The 19,665-nt window shown below is 41.9% G+C and overlaps 1 protein-coding gene across 5 annotated transcripts in view; it reads right to left on the reverse strand.

Moving 5' to 3' along the window:
* Positions 1-19,665, reverse strand: part of ZFAND6 (zinc finger AN1-type containing 6) — a 40,159-nt gene that overhangs the window by 5,373 nt on the left and 15,121 nt on the right. For all 5 annotated transcript variants that reach the window (XM_031587717.2, XM_031587714.2, XM_031587716.2 and 2 more), the window contains 3 exons: positions 5,840-6,009; positions 4,513-4,624; positions 2,294-2,394 (listed from right to left, as the gene is read on the reverse strand). In XM_031587717.2, the coding sequence (XP_031443577.1) occupies positions 2,294-2,394; positions 4,513-4,624; positions 5,840-5,990 (364 nt within the window). In that variant the 5' untranslated portion in view covers positions 5,991-6,009. The remainder of the gene's footprint in view (positions 1-2,293; positions 2,395-4,512; positions 4,625-5,839; positions 6,010-19,665) is intronic.

Below are 19,665 nucleotides of genomic sequence, written 5' to 3' on the forward strand. Positions count from 1 at the left end.
AATTCAGAATGATGTGAAAAAACAAACTTTAGCATGCAAAACTATGACAAGGCAATAAAGCCCACTCAGCATTCAATATAAGTTGCTCTTTTTTTCAAACTTGCACTTTTTGAAGCAGAAAGCTAAAACTGGAAAGGCTACATTTCATACAGTTTTCATTTAAGGGATAGCACAGAAGTAATTTTCAGAAAAATGGGGCTGACCCTGCCACAGCGAGTTATAAATAGGGACTGTAATTTAGAACTGCAATTACATGCTGATGGTCTTAGTTTAGAAACTAATAAGGTACAAAGAAAAGGACAGAGCTGAAACACTCTAAACACCTGACGTAGGTTGACCCTTGAAATGCATTCTATAAAATGGGAATATAGGAACCATACCCTTGAAATCAAAGTTTCTAGTTCTTATCTTCTCACAGGGAGAATTAGTTTTAGAGACGGATAAATATATGTTCCCTCTAATTCTCTAAATGTGATATGAGACATTCTTCTGAAAGCTTGCAGGGTAAAGTCTTTCCAGAGGCCCAATCACAAAAAAAGCAAAGATTATTTTAAATTACAATACTACTGCCCTACGTCTAAGTGAAAAAGCAGTACATGCTGTAAGCCCAGAGTTTCAACTTGCAGTTAAGCCAAGCAAGCAAGATATATATGTAGACAGACACACTAATCCAGGCTCTGGGTGGAAGAAGAATCATCATGAGACTAACAGGTTTTGGAAGCTTTTGGGAATGAGAAAGAAAAAAAATGGCAGTAGATGATAAGCCTAAAGAACTGACATCATATTGCTTGATACAGGCTTATTCTGATACAGATGTGACACGTGGTACAAGATTTCTGTGTCTGACTGATCTAATTATGAGGTCCCCTGCAAGGAGACCTGTACAGGAGCTGGGTTACAGCAATGCTTCCCAGTTTCTCCATGCTGCAGAACTGAGATGAAAGTAACGCCATGTGTGTATGACTCAGAGGTACAACAACTCAAGATATACCTTGAAAAGCCACCTCCACTGTGCAAGTATCCACAGCTTGAGACCTACAACCCCTTGCAGCCCCTGCTTTCTCTCAGACTAGGTAAGGTCAGATGTCACTGATCTGTATATTAAGAGCATGCCTTGTGCACACTGTCAAAGTTGAGGTATTCTGTTCCAGAAAATGAAGTGATGGATACTAGCACATACACTTAAAGATGCATTCTGGATGTCAACATGTTTCCAGTAATTAACTTTGCAAAGAGCAGTACAAAACAACCTAAGCATTAACGTCTTCCCACCTCCTTGGTCACACAAACTGTAGTTATGAAACTCAGAAGGCTTTACTGAGCACAGGTAACAGTCACAGAGAATGACTCTTCTATTCTACCCTACAAAAAGGGACAACTCTGATTTGGTAAAATACCTGAAACACTGAACTTCAATAACAGAAGTTTCAAGAGAACCTGTATTTAGCAACTAAGTGAAATGGCACATTGTATCTGTGGGAAAACTGAACTACTATTTTAAGTCTGCAGAAGCAGAGCTCTATACACTGAAGCCTTAGCTGCGTCAGCAAGAGAAAACACAGAATACTTACTGACTTACCTTTAAGTACCTTCTATAAAAGTCTGTGGATTGCAGGCCTGAACAAATTTGGTATACTACCTGATTTTTGCACTTTCCTAAGAAAACTAAAGTGTTTAATGGCATTTAAGTTCTGCAAGCCTCTACATAAGCAGAAGAATCAACAAAGAAAAAAACAAAATAACAAAAAAAATCTCTTTACATTGTAACAGCAATAAGGATTATAGGCCAGACTTGAAATGATCCTTCCAGGTGTTCTTTTTTTTTTCAAGCAACTGGAACACATGGACTAGTAATTTTATCTTTGATAAAATAATACACTAAAAATCAATCAAGTCCCTAGGCAAAAGGCTCTTCAGTAGATGTTTCGTGCTCACTGACACTGTTTTTAGCTATGCCATAACACCCTCTGTAACAAATACACTCAAACTTGCCTAACCTGCAAGTTACCAACCTGAGAAGTAACATATTCTCCCACATCTATCCTCATGCAGTAGCATTCATTTGTGTTGTGCATTTCCAACCTCAATTAACACACTTGTTACTGAAATTTGCAATTAAAGTCAGAAATCTCCAGTTCAAGACTCTTACATTAAGTTTATCATTATTTTTACATCTGATTTCACAGAACATTTAGTACTGAGAATGGGCCATCTCTTGAACAGGAGTGTATAATGAACAGTCAAGGTTTTAAAGATATTCACAAATATCCATCTCCAAAAGCCAGGCACCAACCTTGCAACTCTTCTGTCTCAGGTACTGTTTTGTCCACAGCTGTACTATCGGGTTGGGATGATGCTACAGATTCTGTTAAAAGTGACTGACTTGATACAGGGCTGAAAGGCAAAAAAATAAGAGTTATGCTTTGTTTTTTAACACGAAGCATATCTATGTCCTATGGAGCATTCCTGAAAGAAATACGTTAGAGTAAGTCTTGACAAGACAGCACACCAATACTTTTTACTTCAATCTTGTTTCTGTAACCAAAGTTCAATTAAGATTACTAGGCAATCTGAATTGATGAAAAATTAAACATTTTTGCATTCATAGTGAATGCAATAAACCAGTTCAACTAACAAAAAAATGTGTTTTCTCAAACCCCCCCAACCATTTACTGTAGTTCAGTATGTTATCCCTCCGTAGAGAAGAAGCAACAATGCAACATTCAACACAAGGCTTTTTGAAACCTTAGCCAGCAAGATAATTGTAGGGGAGCTACCTCTGGTGTTCCAGTGATACGAACAAGAAAATTTCAGCATGTCAATGTTTCCAGCAGTAGAGCATCTGCAGTTGTACGCAGAACTTATGTTTGTGCAATGTAAAACAGCGATGGCCAACTTTCTCCACTGTCAGCCATACTGCTAAAACTAGAGAGCAGCTGAAAAACCACAGTGAAATACAGTGGATAGTTATGGGAGAGACAATAGCAGCTCTTCTGTGCCACAAGTCTCAGGTGATGGGTAACACCACCCACTTGCCCAACTTCTTTCTCCCGCTGTTCTCAGGGATTCACTCTGATTAAGAAAAATTGGGTTACCCAGCAGCCCACACTTTAACAAAGCCCTCCCTGAAGGCCATGACACAACCAGGACATTTGGGTGGTGACTTTAATTGCCAAGAGTTGCATGCAGCTCCTGACCTGAAGGTTTGAACACTTACAAAAATGCATGTTTTGTTTTGCAGCTGTTTCCTCAGAGCATCAAAAGGCTCAGTGAGGTACTACCAGAGACTGAAGTTGAAGCCCCCACTTTTATTTTGGAAAAAAGAAAAAGATGTTGATTTTCTGTCTTGCAAAGCTCAGGGCAAGCAGCCATTCCTTTCTCCTGTAACCAACAACCAAGCTAGCGATCAAATACAGTTCTTCTAAATGCAAGTTGGGTGGGAAAACAAACCCAAGGCACTTCAACTGCGCACTGACCTGGATGATTCTTCTTTCACTAATTTATTTTAGAAATACCTACTGTAATTGTTGTATGAGGTAAGATATTTACATTCTACCTCAGTTAGAAATCCCAGAATAGAAAGATCAAATACAACATTAAGCACAGCACCCACAACTCAGTACAGATGCAGGACGCAAGCAAGAGATAACACCTCCTATAAAAATCTATAGGGTAGAAAACAGCCTGAACAGAATCAGTCGGCGATAACTAATGAAACCAAATCCTGCTTATCCTTGGTCTGCACTTTACTACATTTCATTTTTTAACCAGCAGTATTTACTCAGATTTTCATTTCACATCTACGATGTAGCTAACATTCCTCACTCCAAAAAAAAATTCCAAAGCACTTCTAAAGTTGCTGTTGGTTATACCAATCCATAACTGAAATACAGCCAAGCAAATAAATATTTAGCTTTCACAAATGGAGAGCACTTAGTAAGTCTGAGTGATTTACAAGAGGACATTACGTCTCCCTGAATAATCCAGTTGAAAATGACTTGTTTAATAAGACATCAATTCAGCAGTACAACTTGTACTAGGATTTAGACATCCTTCCCCTGCATGCTCCACATTTTGCAAAGCAACCAGTTTGTTAACACATTATCATACATTTAGGAGAGTACTCGTCAACAACTTTCTGCCATTTTTTACAAAATCCTCAAGTGTCTGGGATCAAAAAAAAACACTCCCTTGGTAAGTATACAACTAACTGCAAATTGTGGAGCTGGAAGACTAGCCAGATAAATCTCTATGGAACAGCATGAAGCTGGCAATGCTCCTACTTGAGGCTAAATTCTAAAGAGAAATTTGCATTTGAATGCAAGATGAAGCTAACAGATCCTCTACTATTTATTGTGAGACCCCATGCTTTAAATTTTTCAGTTAAATTTTAGATGCTTTCCTAAGCCAGATCCTAGCACTTAATTATGGAGAATCAAAGCACACTTAATTTCATCACGCAGACTGAAACATTTCCATGCAAAAACAGACAGAATGACAGAAACAGCTTACCTTGGCTGCATAGATTGAGTCGATGAAGAATCTAAAGTTGATTGAGTTTCCTGGGCACTGCCTTCTGTGCACTGAACCGGTAAGGACTCAGTTATACTACTGACAGAAGTTGCTGGAAGGAAGACACTAATGTAAAATGTGTTACACTACTTCCAAGGGTTACATAAACTACACAACACAACTATTCTTTGACCCCCATGACACCAGCCAGGAAAGTAATTGAATCTCAGTCTACATCATAATGAAAAATAGTTTTACAAAAAAGTAATTATGTCTGGTCATATTTCAAACGTGTTCTAGCCCCAGGCCCCCACAAGCTTCACAGCACAAAACTGCAAAACCAGAGCTTTAAAATATTTATTATTTTCTGTTACTTAGAGCATCTACAAACAACCTTCTCAGTATAAACTCCAAGTTCTCTAACATGATAGGTTTGATTTTCTTAAATGAACCAGGGCGGATCTATGGGATACAGCACTGCAGCATCTCCTAGTGTATCTTAGGATACAATAGGAAGTTGCAGAACCTAGATCTCTAGGTTTCCAGCAATGAAAGCTGAAGCTTTCAAGTAAAAATTACATTTATAATAAAGGTAAAAAAGTTCACAAAAGAGCCCAACGTGAGAAGCTTGGTGTCGATATCCAGCCAAGCCAGAACACGCATTTTAGATTCTAGAGGGATGCACTTCCTCACACTCCTTCCCACAGCAGGACATGCTGAAGTCTGAAAGAGTGAAGTAGAACAAAGAAAGGGTTCCTTTTCCAGAGGGAATCACCATTAACTCTGAGGGGGAAGAGCCCTTCCAGCTTTCTCCTAGACAGGGAATTTTTACTGCACTTATTGCAGTGGGTTGGGGAAATCAGTTATGTAGAACAGAACAAATACTTTGGGCAGTGGGCCAAAAAAGAATTTAAAAGGAGGAGAAGCCTTTCTTAAAATAGAAGGAAGTGTCTGGGAGTTAATCCTTCAGCATCAGGCTGCAAACCTATACTTTAAATGCTTTTCACAAACATCCCCTAAGACAGATGTTTTCTCCACTATCAGTAGTTTTGGGAAAAATGCGTTAACATTTCTTTGTGCTTTTATCTTGGAATTCTAAACCATCATATGAATATAATACATATTAGCAACTTTAAGCAGATTAATTACAGCACAATAACACCGTGAGCATTTCATCCAAATTCAATCCATCAGGTAAAATATGGACGTGAATACAATCTACTGGTGTGCACTAATGCTCCTGTGCATTTAGCATTGTGCCGTGGTCAAGGTGAAGTCTAGCTCATCATTTCAAGTTTTCAAACAGCAGCACAACAGCATTACTTACCAGGAGGGCTAATTCTACCATTACTGTTCTGCCTTTGAAGATGTTCTTTGTAGCATACTGAACACATGCCATTTGTCCGAGGGTTCCCATAAAATCCGCAACCAGTGGAACAAAGCATAGGCACTTGGCTACGGTTGGTTTCTTGAGCCATTTTCTCTTCTTCTACACACCTGAAATTGATATATTTCCCATTATTCAGACGCCTCAGAAAAACTCTTTTACACTTAATATTTGGAAATATACATTTCTCTATGTTCCATCAAGATGCTTAAGGATAACCTTAAACCTTATCAGTAGAACTACCACAAGTGACCCTCCTTAATAGTATTCTTATCCTCGTGACTATTCTAAAATGGCCTATGAGTTTCTGACATCTGTTACTTACTGAGGCAAAATAAATTTTCATTTTTTTTCCTCCTCATATACAGATACATCTGCCTAATTTTGCACCAGTTGCGAAAGAAGTGTTTCTCATTAACAAACTAAATATCTTAAGGTATCAGCTATTTTATTCAAGATCAGCTTAGGTCTACCATTTTATATTTCCTCACCAGAAATTAGGATGAAGCACAGACAATTCTTGTAAGACAAAACAAAGACAGATTAGCAGCATCACTGAAAATCAATGCTACAAGTAATGTCAGCATACATATCAAAAGCATAGAAAAAGAAAACCCAGAAGGGAAGAGGATCCAAGATACTTGATTATTTCACTAATTGTCTAGCTACAAAACTAGAACCTGTGGTCAGAAATACGCCTGGGTAAAAAGGCTTCCTTTTACACAAGATGCATTTGAAGTCACAGACCCATTGTATTTTGTATTCATTTTCCAAAAGCAAATGGAACTGATATTCAAAAACAAATCTCTGGGTTGCAAAGCTCAGAGCAACACCAGCCAAGTCCCCTGTTCACAGCAGTGAAGTGCTCTACTTTGAGGACAACAAAGTACTCAAGATGGAAGACATGGAAGACATACAGGCAGGAAGACAAAAAAAAATCTCAGTATCTTATTAAGCTTCAACCTGCAATTAAGCTTCTTTCAGCTGTTTGACCCACCCCAATTCAGAAGTGTTTGCTTTTAACACACAAAGCCCCCACTGACCTCAAATGGCAGCTAGATTTGATTTTGCTGAAGTACTCCACTTGTAAGTGGAGGAGCACCTTCCTGCCTGCCTTTTCTCCAGATAACCCCATAGAAGGAGCTGCAAGTAACCTATGCAGGAATTCAGTTCTTATGCTGGGCCCACTCACACAGTGCAGCTGAAGACTGAAGTGTAAATTAACACGAGTTGTCTGTGCTTTGGTAACTCAAACCACTTTAAAGATGAAACCTTATACAAGTCGCTGCTGGCATACAGTATTTAAGATTGAAAATCTAATTAAGAGCCACTTTGGACAGAGTATTTCAACAGCTAATAAAGACTCAGTCACTGGGCAAGAACAAAACTTTTAATTTTAGATTTAAAATCCCTACCAGACTAAACTTCAAGTGTTACTATGACTGTCTTTCCATTCACCAGCTAGCTTCAAGCACTACACAGGAACTCAATAACAGCACATTACTGGGTTTTTTCTTCTTGCCCAAAGAACAGCTGCTGAACAGAGCAGGTGCTAAAGCAGTCACACAGTAGCTAGCTCCCGATAATGGACTTCAAGTCAGCCCCATTTCAATAAGCAAATTGTGAAAGGTGCACAAGGATGACCAGAAGAAAAACTAGAAAAGCCAGCTCCTGAGTTCCTTAACCAGCGGATCCAGCCACCAAGTGCACACGAGCCAATGGCATGAGGCTCCAGAATGTGCTGATCAACAAGGGAAGTGCCACAGATGCCTCCGGAGTTTCAATAAAAGCCACAGGAAGTGGAAGTTCCTATATTGGTTGCTAATATTTTGGGAATAAAATGAAGAAGAGATAGTATTGAACTGATGCAACAGTACAAAACTCAATGAGAAAGGAGCTGAAACAGCACAACAGCTTGTTGCATTCCAAAGGGGCAACTGCATCCACTGCCTCATTAGCAGCCTGCAAGCTCTGGGATGAGATGGCTGACCTGAACCATCTGAACCCTAAAGCCACACAATGCCAAACCAGCATAATGAGCTCTTGCTGCCAAGCTTCTCGCTCCCTCTCCCATGCTGTTCCCTCCCTTGCAGTGCTCACAGGCACTAAAAGGGATCAAAGAAGTGATCAGCTCTAGAAATCCAACCGCATCAGCCAAGCTGTTTGTCACATGTGCTTCTTGGGCAAGAGAGACGGGTCAGAGTGGGAGATGCAGGAGCTGAAGATGCATGGAACAATTCATTGCAGCAGAGGAGCTGGCTTCAAGCAGAAGAACCACTGGCCAAAAAGCAGACACCGAGAACACAAGGGACCAAAGGCCCCATCACATGCTTCATCAGCACTTCTCCATCACCTCTCACACACCACTGGAGCCAAACAGCAGTGAGCACAGCAATCAGGGCTGCTCCCATCTTAACAGGCACTAATAGCAAGAGGTGGTGGAACAGCTGTTCTGGTTCAGCCTCGGAAGATTGTTTCAGAACCATCCATAATTCCTCAAACAGGAAGATTCACAGAGTCGCTGAGTCCAAGCACCACACATAATGGTGGGCTGTCATGGAAATTGCACCCTGAGAAGCCTGCTCCCACAGCCCCTGTTGTGCTCCCACCCCTTCCTTTGTTGGCAATCCCGTGGTGAGTCAGAGCAGCTTGCTTGTGTGATGAAAAACCAGCAAGATTTGTGCAGGTGAACTGGGGAGCTCACTGGTATGACAGACAGCTGAGATCTGGCACACGGTGCAAGAGAAATGACAAGATTACAAATGGGACTGGCCATTTGTACTGGAAGCTAACTGTTCCCAGGAATTAAGCCTACTGAACAATATATCCTATCTGTAGCCTCACAACTGTCTACAAGCTTGACCTGAACACAAAACTTGAATAAACTTTACAGCTAGAGTGACAGCAAGGTCTTGGGAGCAGCGTGGATACATGCATGTCCCAGCGAGGTGCCACAGAACAAGCACAGAGCCTGGAACACTGCTGGAAATGCTTCTAAACTCTGCCTCTCCCCCCCCAAGCTGTGCTACCACAATGCTCATAGAGTCACCCTGTTACTTTGAACATGAATTGGTTCACCTTTGGAAAAAAAACAACCAACCAACCATCCAAACTCCTGACGATACTTCAGGCACGTTCCCTGCAGTGCTCTGTAGCACAGCTGCACAGCCAGCTGCATGAGCACCAACACGAGGGAAGAGCACTGTAGGAAGGGCAAGAGCCTTAAACCAGCACAGCCCCAACACACCTACTTTGATGAAGACTACAGAAGAAATGGCCTCTTTTTGTATCAGCTAAACTGAACTTAAGATTACCTCCAGTGACTTCATATTACTGCTCAATTCAGAGATGCTTCTTGTTGTCACAAGAAGCCTGCAGAGCTGTGTGCCACCATGCTAAATCCTCTCCTTCCGACCCTTTCAGACCATCTCAACCACTAGCACAGGTCCAACTGTTCCGCTCTCACTACTGCACATCCTCAGAGGGGAAGTTACTTTGCACAACAAGCAACAGAGAACCTCATAAAGGGCACCAGTGATTATAACACCTACAGAACTGAGGCTGTGAAAGCTGGTTACGTTCCCCTGGACATTGGGTTCTCTGGGAGAAGAGAGAGCTCTCCCAGTAATTCACAAAGAAAGTAACAAAATATTTATGTACCTCCTTTCCCCCCCAGACAAAGCACCACAATACTGCACTGTTGGTTTTTTCTTTTTTTTTTTTTTTTTTTTTTTTTAATTAAAATGTTTCTGTGTTACTCATTTCAAAGAGCTGATACTCTAGCTTTATAAACTTGAAATGTTAATCAGTAAGATCAGAGAGCAGCATTTAGTAGGATTAAACACACAAGCTTTAGGAACCCCAAAACGCCAGGCTGCAATCAGCCTTCCCTTCATCCATTCTCCTTAAGGAAAAGATCTCCTGAATTCAAGTTGTCCTCACACCTCCTTCCCATCCTGACACGTCCATTTCAACAGCATTTACTCACACCTCATCCTAAAGTTTCTCCTACTGCAATTTACATTATCTCACTCAAAGCTGTCAATACTGAGACATCTTTTAGCAGGTGCATAGCCAACCAAAATGCAGTTTGGACCATACTGATGCCAGCTTTGGAAATGCTTCTCCAAGAGAAAGCAGAGAGCTGAGTTTAAGGTGCTCTTCACTGTCAAGGAAGATTGAGCAATGCACTGACAGGTATCAACATACTCTCATCTCAGATCTGATTCCAATTTTTAAACAAGTGTTTAAAGATATTCCCTCCTCTATCACAATCACATTTATAATGGAACAGCTCACTTAAACCAACACTAATGGTCATCTTCCCCTCGTCCTAAAGAAGCAAGGAAGAAACTACAAAAAAAAAATAACAGGCATTAGTACTGCTTAAGCATGTAAAGCTTCATCCTGGGTCCAAAGACAAGCAAGATACAAAGCTGTGTAAATTAGGAACACATTTCACTTTACAGAACATACAGGTATGGATGTCTGGTACCACTTGTATCACCGTGTGACAAGGCATGTCGGTACAAAAAGCAGTAAACAGCAAAATGCATTCCTCTCCAGGATTATCCAAACAAATAGCAAATAAAGGCCTAAGAAAAGAGCTCTTGCTGCAGAAGCTTCCCAAGTGCTGACTGTTACAGGACACCACAGCAGGAGCCACAGAAGCAAGGAGCAGCTGCCCAGGTGCCCCACTGAAAGCAGGGCTCTGCTCAGGGTACAAAGCCCCAGGAGCATAGATTAATAGCAAGCTACAAAATTGCCTTTTTTTTTTTTTTTTAAACCCTACTGCTCTCTCCCAAAAGGCTCCAATTCACATTCACTGAGCAGAGGCTTGGAGCTTTAAGGCATTGCCCTGCCCCAGCAACTTGCTGCGGACCCAAGGAGAGCTGGCAGAGCTGAGCAGCGGCCTCAGTCCTTATGGCCAGCCACGCACACTGACTGCAGGCAGACATGGCATCCCAGCCACAGCTCACCCTGCCTACAACACTACAGCTGGTTCAGATTTGCCAGCAGAGCTGCACGTGTAGTTACACTCTGACCCAGTTTCATCAGAATCCTCTGGGTTAAAAAAAAGTGAGTATGGTTAAGGACCAACTATGCAAGCAAATCTGGAAGGGCAGTGACCTCCTTGCGTAGCAGCAGAACACACAGCTGCTGCGTGTTTGTGCACACAGGAGTTCTCCAGCTCCCACAGCAGCAGGAGATCCCAGGCACGAAAAGCTTTCCGCTGATTCCACCGAACTCCTCTTCCTGCTCACAGCCGAATGTGGCTTTAAGATGCGATTTGAACTGCTGAAGCAGAATTTATGTAATGACTTCATATTGAAAACAAAATATTCAAACTAGTGACCGAAGACTTGCAGAACGTGTTCTCGCAACTCATTTGACAAGTCATCTAATATCTACTTACGCTCCAGTCTATTCTTGTTGAACAGCTTTTTATTTTTGTTTCATGCATAGATTTATTTTAGGCTCAAAAACAACAAGCACTTCTATTACACACTCCTAACAGGAGCTTTACAAAACAAAAAATTAGAGTTACAGGAACTCTTCCTTCCACTTCTACATCTAAGTAGGCAGCGAGGTCAGAGCCTGAAGAATTAGAGTTTGGACCCTCAATGAAGCAACCTCCCCCTCTGCAGTGTACATCCCAGATTTAAGATGAGAAACAGACCAAGAGCCTGCGTGGCTCAGAACCACGCAGGGAGGAAGGAGCCACAGCAACACACAATGCAGCTTCAGAAATGGAAGGTGGACAGAAAGCACAGCACAGGTGCTGGGAAGGGAAGAAGCATCAGTAACTTTCTCAGCTGATCTGAGCCAGAAAACAAACCAGTGTCAACTCATTGCAGGAGCCAGGAACACCTGGTACAGACAAAACCCCCAGTGTGGAAGAGTTTATACTGTCAACTCCAGCTGTCTGCTCTTGTACTCAAGGTTACACGAGGAACAAGACAAGTATTCCACTACAGTCCCTTTGCTCTTACTAGGCAGAAATAAAGACACAGACTCTATACTGGTATCAAGAAGATCACTGATAATGAGGATTCAGCTTCTCACGCTTGTCTGCATACACTATTAATAGATGCTACTTTACTTACTTGTGGCCACATTCAACCTTTGTAAAGTAGGGATTACAAGAACCAAAGAAGAGCTTCTGTACAGCAAGGCACCTTTGAAACTCTCATTCACCTCAAACAAAAGCATCAAGTTACCTGCAGACACCACTGCACCTACAAGCAGACAGCAGAAGCCAAGGCAAATTTTCCTGATTTCATTTCCAAACCTTTAGTACCTTCACCACACCAAGTAAAGGGGTAATTCCATGACGTTCACTACTGCAGCTTAAAAATAACAAGCACAGTACCAGGTATGTTTCATTGACTGCTATGAGGAATCACAACCTGTTTACAGGGGATTTCAAAGAGGCAGAGCACAGACAAAAGGAGTTTCATGAAAGTGTCAGAATTCCGGAAAGCTGCCATGCAGAGCTGTTGGCTTTGGCTGCGTGATGCTGGGGTAACATCTGGTAAGTGCTGCAGCACCAAAAGGGCTCAATGCAGCTCTGTGTAAAACCTTCAAGAATTTTCCTCCTAGAGCAGAAAAACAACCACCCCAAGTCAAGATGCTAAAGCTTGCCAAGGTTTATTATTTTCAGTACTATTTTTTATTATTATTATGTATTACTTTTAGTACTTTTTATTTTTTAAAACAAGTGCAGTTGGACTTCTTAGTTCACCAAGACTCACAGTGCAGCATTACCAGCATCAGGCCCTTGTGCATGACATTACCCAAACCTGGTGAGGTTTAAAGAAAGCTTTTCTCTGGCTTCGAATCCAGGAGTTCCTTTGCATTACTCCCAGTAGCACAATGCACCTGGAGGCAACCCCAAGAAACCTCAGCCCAGAGAAGCACCCAGAGGCTTTCAGAAACACCACGTGTTCTGTTCTGTGCTCTTCTGTGATGCTTATCAGAAAGGCTGCCCTTTCTGGAGAGGTCAAACTGCATGCAAGTAACAAACAAAACCAAAAACCCACATACCACAAAAATCACTTCTAGGGTTGAAGAGAAAAAAGAGCAGATAGCCCTCAGAGCAGGACACACACTTGTTTACAGCGAGACACAACAGGGACCTTCAATGAAGGGAACTGGCTGAACATTAAAAGCACCAAGAGCAATACAGTAACACAGTTGTTCTGCACAAAGTAAAGACAACCTCCAAGTGAGCTACCGACCAGGAAAAGAACCAAAAAAGAGCATGTCAGCACGTTATGCTTCTGCGAGCTGCTTTTGCATTGGTATATCTGGGTGAGCTGTCAAAAGCATGGGAAGCAGCTCAGGGAATGCTCACAGTCCTCCCCAGCACCACCAGCACACAGGACAAAGGAGAGGAAAGCTCCTTTCTCCCAAGCCTCAAGGCTGCACTGCTCAGCTCAGCCCCCCCCCCCCGTGATTAAAGGCAGGAGGCTGCAGGTCTGCCTTCCCCTTTGGGAAGCTGGCTCAGCAACAGGAGTGCCACAGAGACCTTCCATGAAGTTACACCGGTGATAGAACGCACCATTGTTAGAAAAAGAGTGTTAATTTTAGGTAGCGAAGCTCAGGCATCTCTCTGCTCGAAAGCAATAAAGATCCAGGAGTTATACCCACAAGAACAGTAAACCATCTCAGCAATTACTTCCCAACTCACACGAGTCACAGCTGCACCGCATCAGGCACTGCTGATGGGCTCTTCTCTGCCCCAGCACAAAGTGCAGGGAGTGCTATCTCACAGCTGAGCTTTGGCATTGAGGTGCCTGAGGCCAAAATCAGCACAAGTCCTCAAGCTACTCTCTCTGTTTTCAATCACAGCCCTATAAATAAAGTGTTTATTTGAAACTGTAGAAATGCCTTCTTTTAAGATGCCCTGGAAGAGATGAGAAAGCTGCTCTGAAGCAGGCAGGACAAAGCTACGTGCAGCCTGCCATGCTATCATGCACTGCAGCCATTTCAGAAGTCAGTGGATGTGTAAAATTAGAGGATTCTAGAATTCCCAATATTCCCTTTGGGCACCAGATGGAAGTTTAAGGGATAAACAAGGAAGGCGGCTTCATAAACAATCACTGATGTCATTTTAGAACAGGACTGGGGTTACAAACCGATAAAAAACACTTAAGGATGATCAAAGATTTACAAGATTACCCATACAATTATTAAAAGAATAGACTTGGATTCAGTAATCGCTTCCTTTGAGATTCAGAGAGAAGTAATCTTTTCTCAATACAGCATGTTTCACTTATTTTAAGCATATCAAGCCCAGAAGAGATAAAAGCTGCTTTAACACAACTTCCCAAAATAGACAGCTTCTTGCTAACAAAACACCTGTTGCTCAGAACTGGCAGTAAGCACAAAACACATTATAATTTGTTTTTGTAAACAGCACGATGTAGAATTTTAATTAGCTTATAATGCTACAGCTCTACGTGGGCCTAATGCTAAGGGAGGTCCTGCTTTAATATGAGGGTTCCTGGATGTCAATAAATAAAAGGCTCATCATCACTCCTGGCTAGGGCAGCTTGAATTCAGCTTAACTTCCAAGAACATTGTGATTACCATGCACGACGTGTTGTTCTATTTAGAATTATGCACTATGTCTAATTTAAGTGTTCAAAATTATACAATACTCTTACTGTGGTTCGATGGGGAATTTAACCTAAAGCTAAAGCCTGACCAAACAAAGAGGGTATTTAGGGACAACTTTTTGGCAAAAGAGGTATAATATTCCCTGTGGCAAAGCTGCATTCCTGGTCTTTTGGAACGCAGTTAAATTTAGCCAACGACTCCAAGGTGCTACTTTGCTTTAACCCTAATGTGATTCTAGGCTTTCTGTTGTTGTTGTGATTGAAATAATAATTAAGGAAAAAAGCACAAGAGAAGACAGCTTACATGTCTCCAAACAAGCTACTGAACGCATAAATAGCAAAAAATATCAAAACCAATCACCCTGCAGAAAACACTGGAAAATACAGCTGATCAGTAAGCATCATGCTGGGCAACTGGTATTTTTCTATCACTCCATATTTACTGACAAATGGATGAATACATCAACTAACTACTCATACTAACCATTAAGTTCTGTGTCTTTCCTTACCTTCCTTTCAGCTGTCACTTACACTGTTTGAAACAACTTGGCACATGAACAGCCAAGAGCAGCCAGTACATGTATATCCAACATATATTTCCCTGTGACCAATGCAACGATATGGTATTTGGGGCATTATATCAGCTTCAGATGCTTCTGGCACAATGCTGCTGTGCCAGGCACTCACCTGCCTTGAAGACTTTGCTTTTCAAAAGCCTGGGCCTGTTCCTGCACCTGGTTCCTGTGCAGCTCTTCAGTTCTGTGCCAGGGCAGTCAAGGAAGCAGTGCTTACAGCAAAAAAAAGTGGAACTATCAAATCAATATGGGAACCAAACTTCTACACCACTGCCCAGCCACAGTGTAAGGAGAAACACAAGCTGCACGTGGCACCAAGAGGGCAGAGGGACAACGAAGTACAAGCTGCCTGAAGTGACCAAAGCAGCGCCACATTAACACGTAGGGAGTTAAGGAACAAGTGGCAATCTGCAGAGCGTAAGGCATTCTCCCTTCTGAAGGTTTCTAGAACTACACTGTTTGCTCAGATGGAAAGATTGTCAGCCTTTAGGAAAAACTTAAGAATTCTTGGAAGAAACTTAATTGATGACACCTGGCGTTTTCCCTCACTGCTATCAGAGAACAGACAATCTTTATTTTTATTAATACTTCTAAGACCACACAGAAGAGACTGCATACATTTCAGTTCCTCAACCTGAGCAGGATGGGAGCCAGAGCTGACTGCCAGCTTCCAAGCAAGATTTTGCACCATAAGTACCAGGGCATCCTCTTTACTTACTAAGACTCACTTCAGGTACAACACTAAATTGCTTTTCTGACAAGCAAGTTTGCTATTCACTCCATTTTCAGACAAGACTTTACTACACGAGCACACGTTTCTAGTACGTCTCTCCCACTTACTGTCCAGAACACTTAGATCAGCAAATTAGGAGCACAATAGCCTAAAAATAGCATGGCTGGATGCCACTGTCTCCCATTTGTTACGATGGTACCTTTGTACAGAGTTCTTTCTACAATTCTACATAGAAAAATACAGCCATAAATGGCATTAAGGGAGGGACTTGTATCCAAAAGGACTGAGCTGTTAAGCACTGCTTTGGGATTCCCCCTTTTTCCTCTAAGCATAAGAAAATTACATTTTTAAAAACACTTTGAACTATAATTCTTCCTGAAGTACATCTGATTTCTTCTCTTACCACAGTGATTGTGCTCTCTGGTGGAACACACTGACACATGAGAGTAACACCTTTCAGAGAAAGGAAAGTTCATCTTATAAAGAAACAGGAAGGCAAGGAAAACAAGCCAGACCTCACTTCAATTAGTTTGCTTGGCATACTGAAGCCTGCTCCCTCTTCATCCATTCCAAAGTACGATTCAAAGCCTGTTCACAAGATAGCAAACCTCATTTTGGACAGCTGCATGGCTCTATCACGACACTCATTCCCTTCCACTGACAAGCACTGGCCAATGGGACTTCTATCAGGAAACAATGGATAAAGAGGACAATATATTCCCACTTATTATGGCATATGCTTACAAATACCCAGAGATCAGCAATACCGAGGCCCTTAAACTTGACCTACAGACACATTCACATGCACCACAGCTCAGCTGCTGCCTTACATTGGGCTAATTCCATGAGTACCACCTGCTTGCTGCAGCTTGAAAAACACAAGTCCAGCGCACCAGCATTGTCTCCCAGAACTCCCTCCTGTTTCACGCTCCTTTTCCAAAGGGAACATAAAATAAGAACCACCACTGTTGAAGAATATTTTTATCCCTTTCATTTAAGAAACAAAAAAAAAAAACCAGCACCAATTTCAACGCTATAAGGCGTTTTAAGGGAAGATTTTTACCTACTGTAACAAACAACACCAAAGCTGCTTAAGGAAACCCAACAACATCACAATATGTGTTTCACACCATATATACCACCCTGTGCAAGCTCCCCAGATAGAGCTACCAGACCACACAAAGAAATTCCAGCAAGTTCTTCACCTCCAGCCTTCACGGTGTAAGAAAGTACTGTCACAGCTGCACGAAGGACAGAAGCAATCCCCAGCAGAGCAGACTGACACTTGAAGCATCAGGACTGTGCAGTGGGGGACCCGAGGTAGAAGGATAAGTAACAACTAATCAGGGATTTATTTACATACCAAATAACCACGTGTAAAATTAAGACTGTGGGTCACACCGTGACTTTGAAGAACAAGCTAATCGTTGCAGTAGAGACAGATCCAAATAAGTAAGACCAAAACAGCCAGAAGTTTCACAGACACTAAGTTAGAGAAAGCAGTGGCAGGAAGGCAACAACCCGCCGAGCAACTGCAGTGTGAAATTAGAGTTGTTCAGTACTTCTGTTTCTTGGGAGGGGCAGCATGGTTGTTTGCCCTCCCTTCCTCCCCCCCCCTCCAAAAAAGAAAAACAAAAAGCAAGTCAGTTACTCTACTGCTGCACTCAGGGGTTTTCAGGTGGAATCAAAGCACTGAGCCAAGGTTGATGAGACTTTTTAGGAAGGCAAAACATCCACGCAGGGCTGTGAGGCCAGTGCAAGCAATGCAGATTCTCCTTAACCTGGGGGTTGGTCTCAGCCCCAGCTCTGCTGGTCACACTCAGCCGACAGTGCTGGTTACATAACTAATAACACACCCACCGTGACCCATCCTTACTAATGCCTCCTTCCTGTTCTTCCACGATACTTCAGACAACCCCCACAAAACACACCGATATCCAAACAGTTCTCCAGTTGAGCAATTGACAAGTTGAGCAATTCTCCAGCCTCTTACCTAAAACATCATCTAGGTAAGTCCTTCCGTATCAGTACTTGTTTTCTGCAGGGGCAAAATGAAACCACTGTGATATCAAAAAGCACTGAAACAATTACTTTCCACCAAAACACTGGAGTTGATAACTAGTTCTAACTAGCCCCTATAAAAATCAGTTTACTCAATGACTTAACACCAGTACCCAACAGAACATCACACTGTTATGAAATAACGATGGTCAGGTCCCAACACAAGGAGTCTGCAGATGTTCCCTTACAAAACTTGAACGTGGAAACTTTGGGAGGTTGTTCATCCCACTTTTTAAACACTCTCAGAACACAGTGAGATCCTTTGCTCCTACCTTGATCGAGGTTCTGCTGCACAGAAATCATTCTATTTCATGATACAGTTAATTGCACTGAAGATCTTGATTCCATGATCATTTTAGGAAAACATCTTCAGTTTACACAGCAGAAATAGAGACAAATTCAGCTTCCTTTGCAGTCTCTTCTCTGCCTGTAGGTTCTTGTCTCCTATTTCCAAAACTTTCAAGTCTTCAGTGGAAAATATGTTTTCTCATGCAATATTTGTCTTTCATCAGTCCAATTCAGTGTTTAGAGTTGATGGCGCACACAGTCTGCTCTCCTGCCTTGTTTAAGCTAATGGCCAAAAGTTAAATCATTGTTTAAAAACCAAACAAAAAGACCAAAACACTCAACGCAAAACATTCAAACAAGCTGAGAGCACCTTACTTCTGCCCTCAAAAATACTGCTATTAGGCTGCCACGCTAGTTTGATAACAAAGTTTGTTTTCCTCCCTAATCCCTCCCGTGGCTGAGAATGCATCAGCACCATGAATCACAGGACATGCCAGCAAAGCGCCCTCTTCAACCCTTGGCTAGTTGAAGCATTCAGGTGGCTGCCAAGGCCTGCCAAGGCAGCCGTGCTGTTTATACCTCAGTGCCACAGATACAGGATTATTACATTTCAGGCTGACAAATACCATGTCCTGAAGGTTAGAGTGCTGCGACGCAAATGGATCCTGACAGGGCAGAATGGCTGAGCAGGGGTGGTCTGCAGCTCAGAGGCAGCAACGGCTTCTGCAAGGCTGCTGAACCATTAACTTAAAGGAAGAACCACGCATTTAATGAAACTGTTGCTTCAAAAAGGAACTATTTTTATGAAATATGCAAGCGAACTTCTGCATTTAGTGTAAATAATACTCAAATGATCATCTAAAGTTGATCTAAATTTAACAAAAGATGGCTTGCGCTAGGATTTAACTCACTTAATCTCAATGCATAATTTAATAGCCAGAAAAGTTACTTCCCAGATGGAAAAAACCAAACACCTGAACTTCTGTCAGCAACCGCGGAACAAGCAAGCAATACAACTTCATTGAGACGAAATTGTTTTCTAAACTGTCACAGCTTTGTTTTTGCTAATCGATTTAGCTCAAAAGCCCTATAAACACAGTTGGAAGTAAGGATCTGTTAAAAATATATCACCCCACCCCTTCAATTAAGGGCTGAGAAGCTTATGACACATCTGAGACATCCAACAAGAACAAGGAAGAAAGACTTAATGTTCCTGATATTTCTAAAAGGTATTAAAAAAAAAAAAAAAGCAGGTTTAAAAAAGCCCAAACCTTTCATGCCTCTGTTAAATGGATTTAAAAGCAAAAAAAGACCTTGGTTATTTTTATTCCTTTGTAGGTCATGTGTAATTAACTGCTTATTTTCACAAAACGTTATTATTACAGTGTAAACATGGCCAGCCCCATCACTGCCCCACCCAGGAGGCCAACCGTGTCCTGAGGAGCCCTGTACCTGTCTGGGGCCTCACCCCCAGCACCAGCCCTC

This window comes from Phasianus colchicus, chromosome 12, assembly GCF_987193195.1.
Source record: "Phasianus colchicus chromosome 12, bPhaCol1.hap1.1, whole genome shotgun sequence".
NCBI lineage: Eukaryota > Metazoa > Chordata > Aves > Galliformes > Phasianidae > Phasianus > Phasianus colchicus.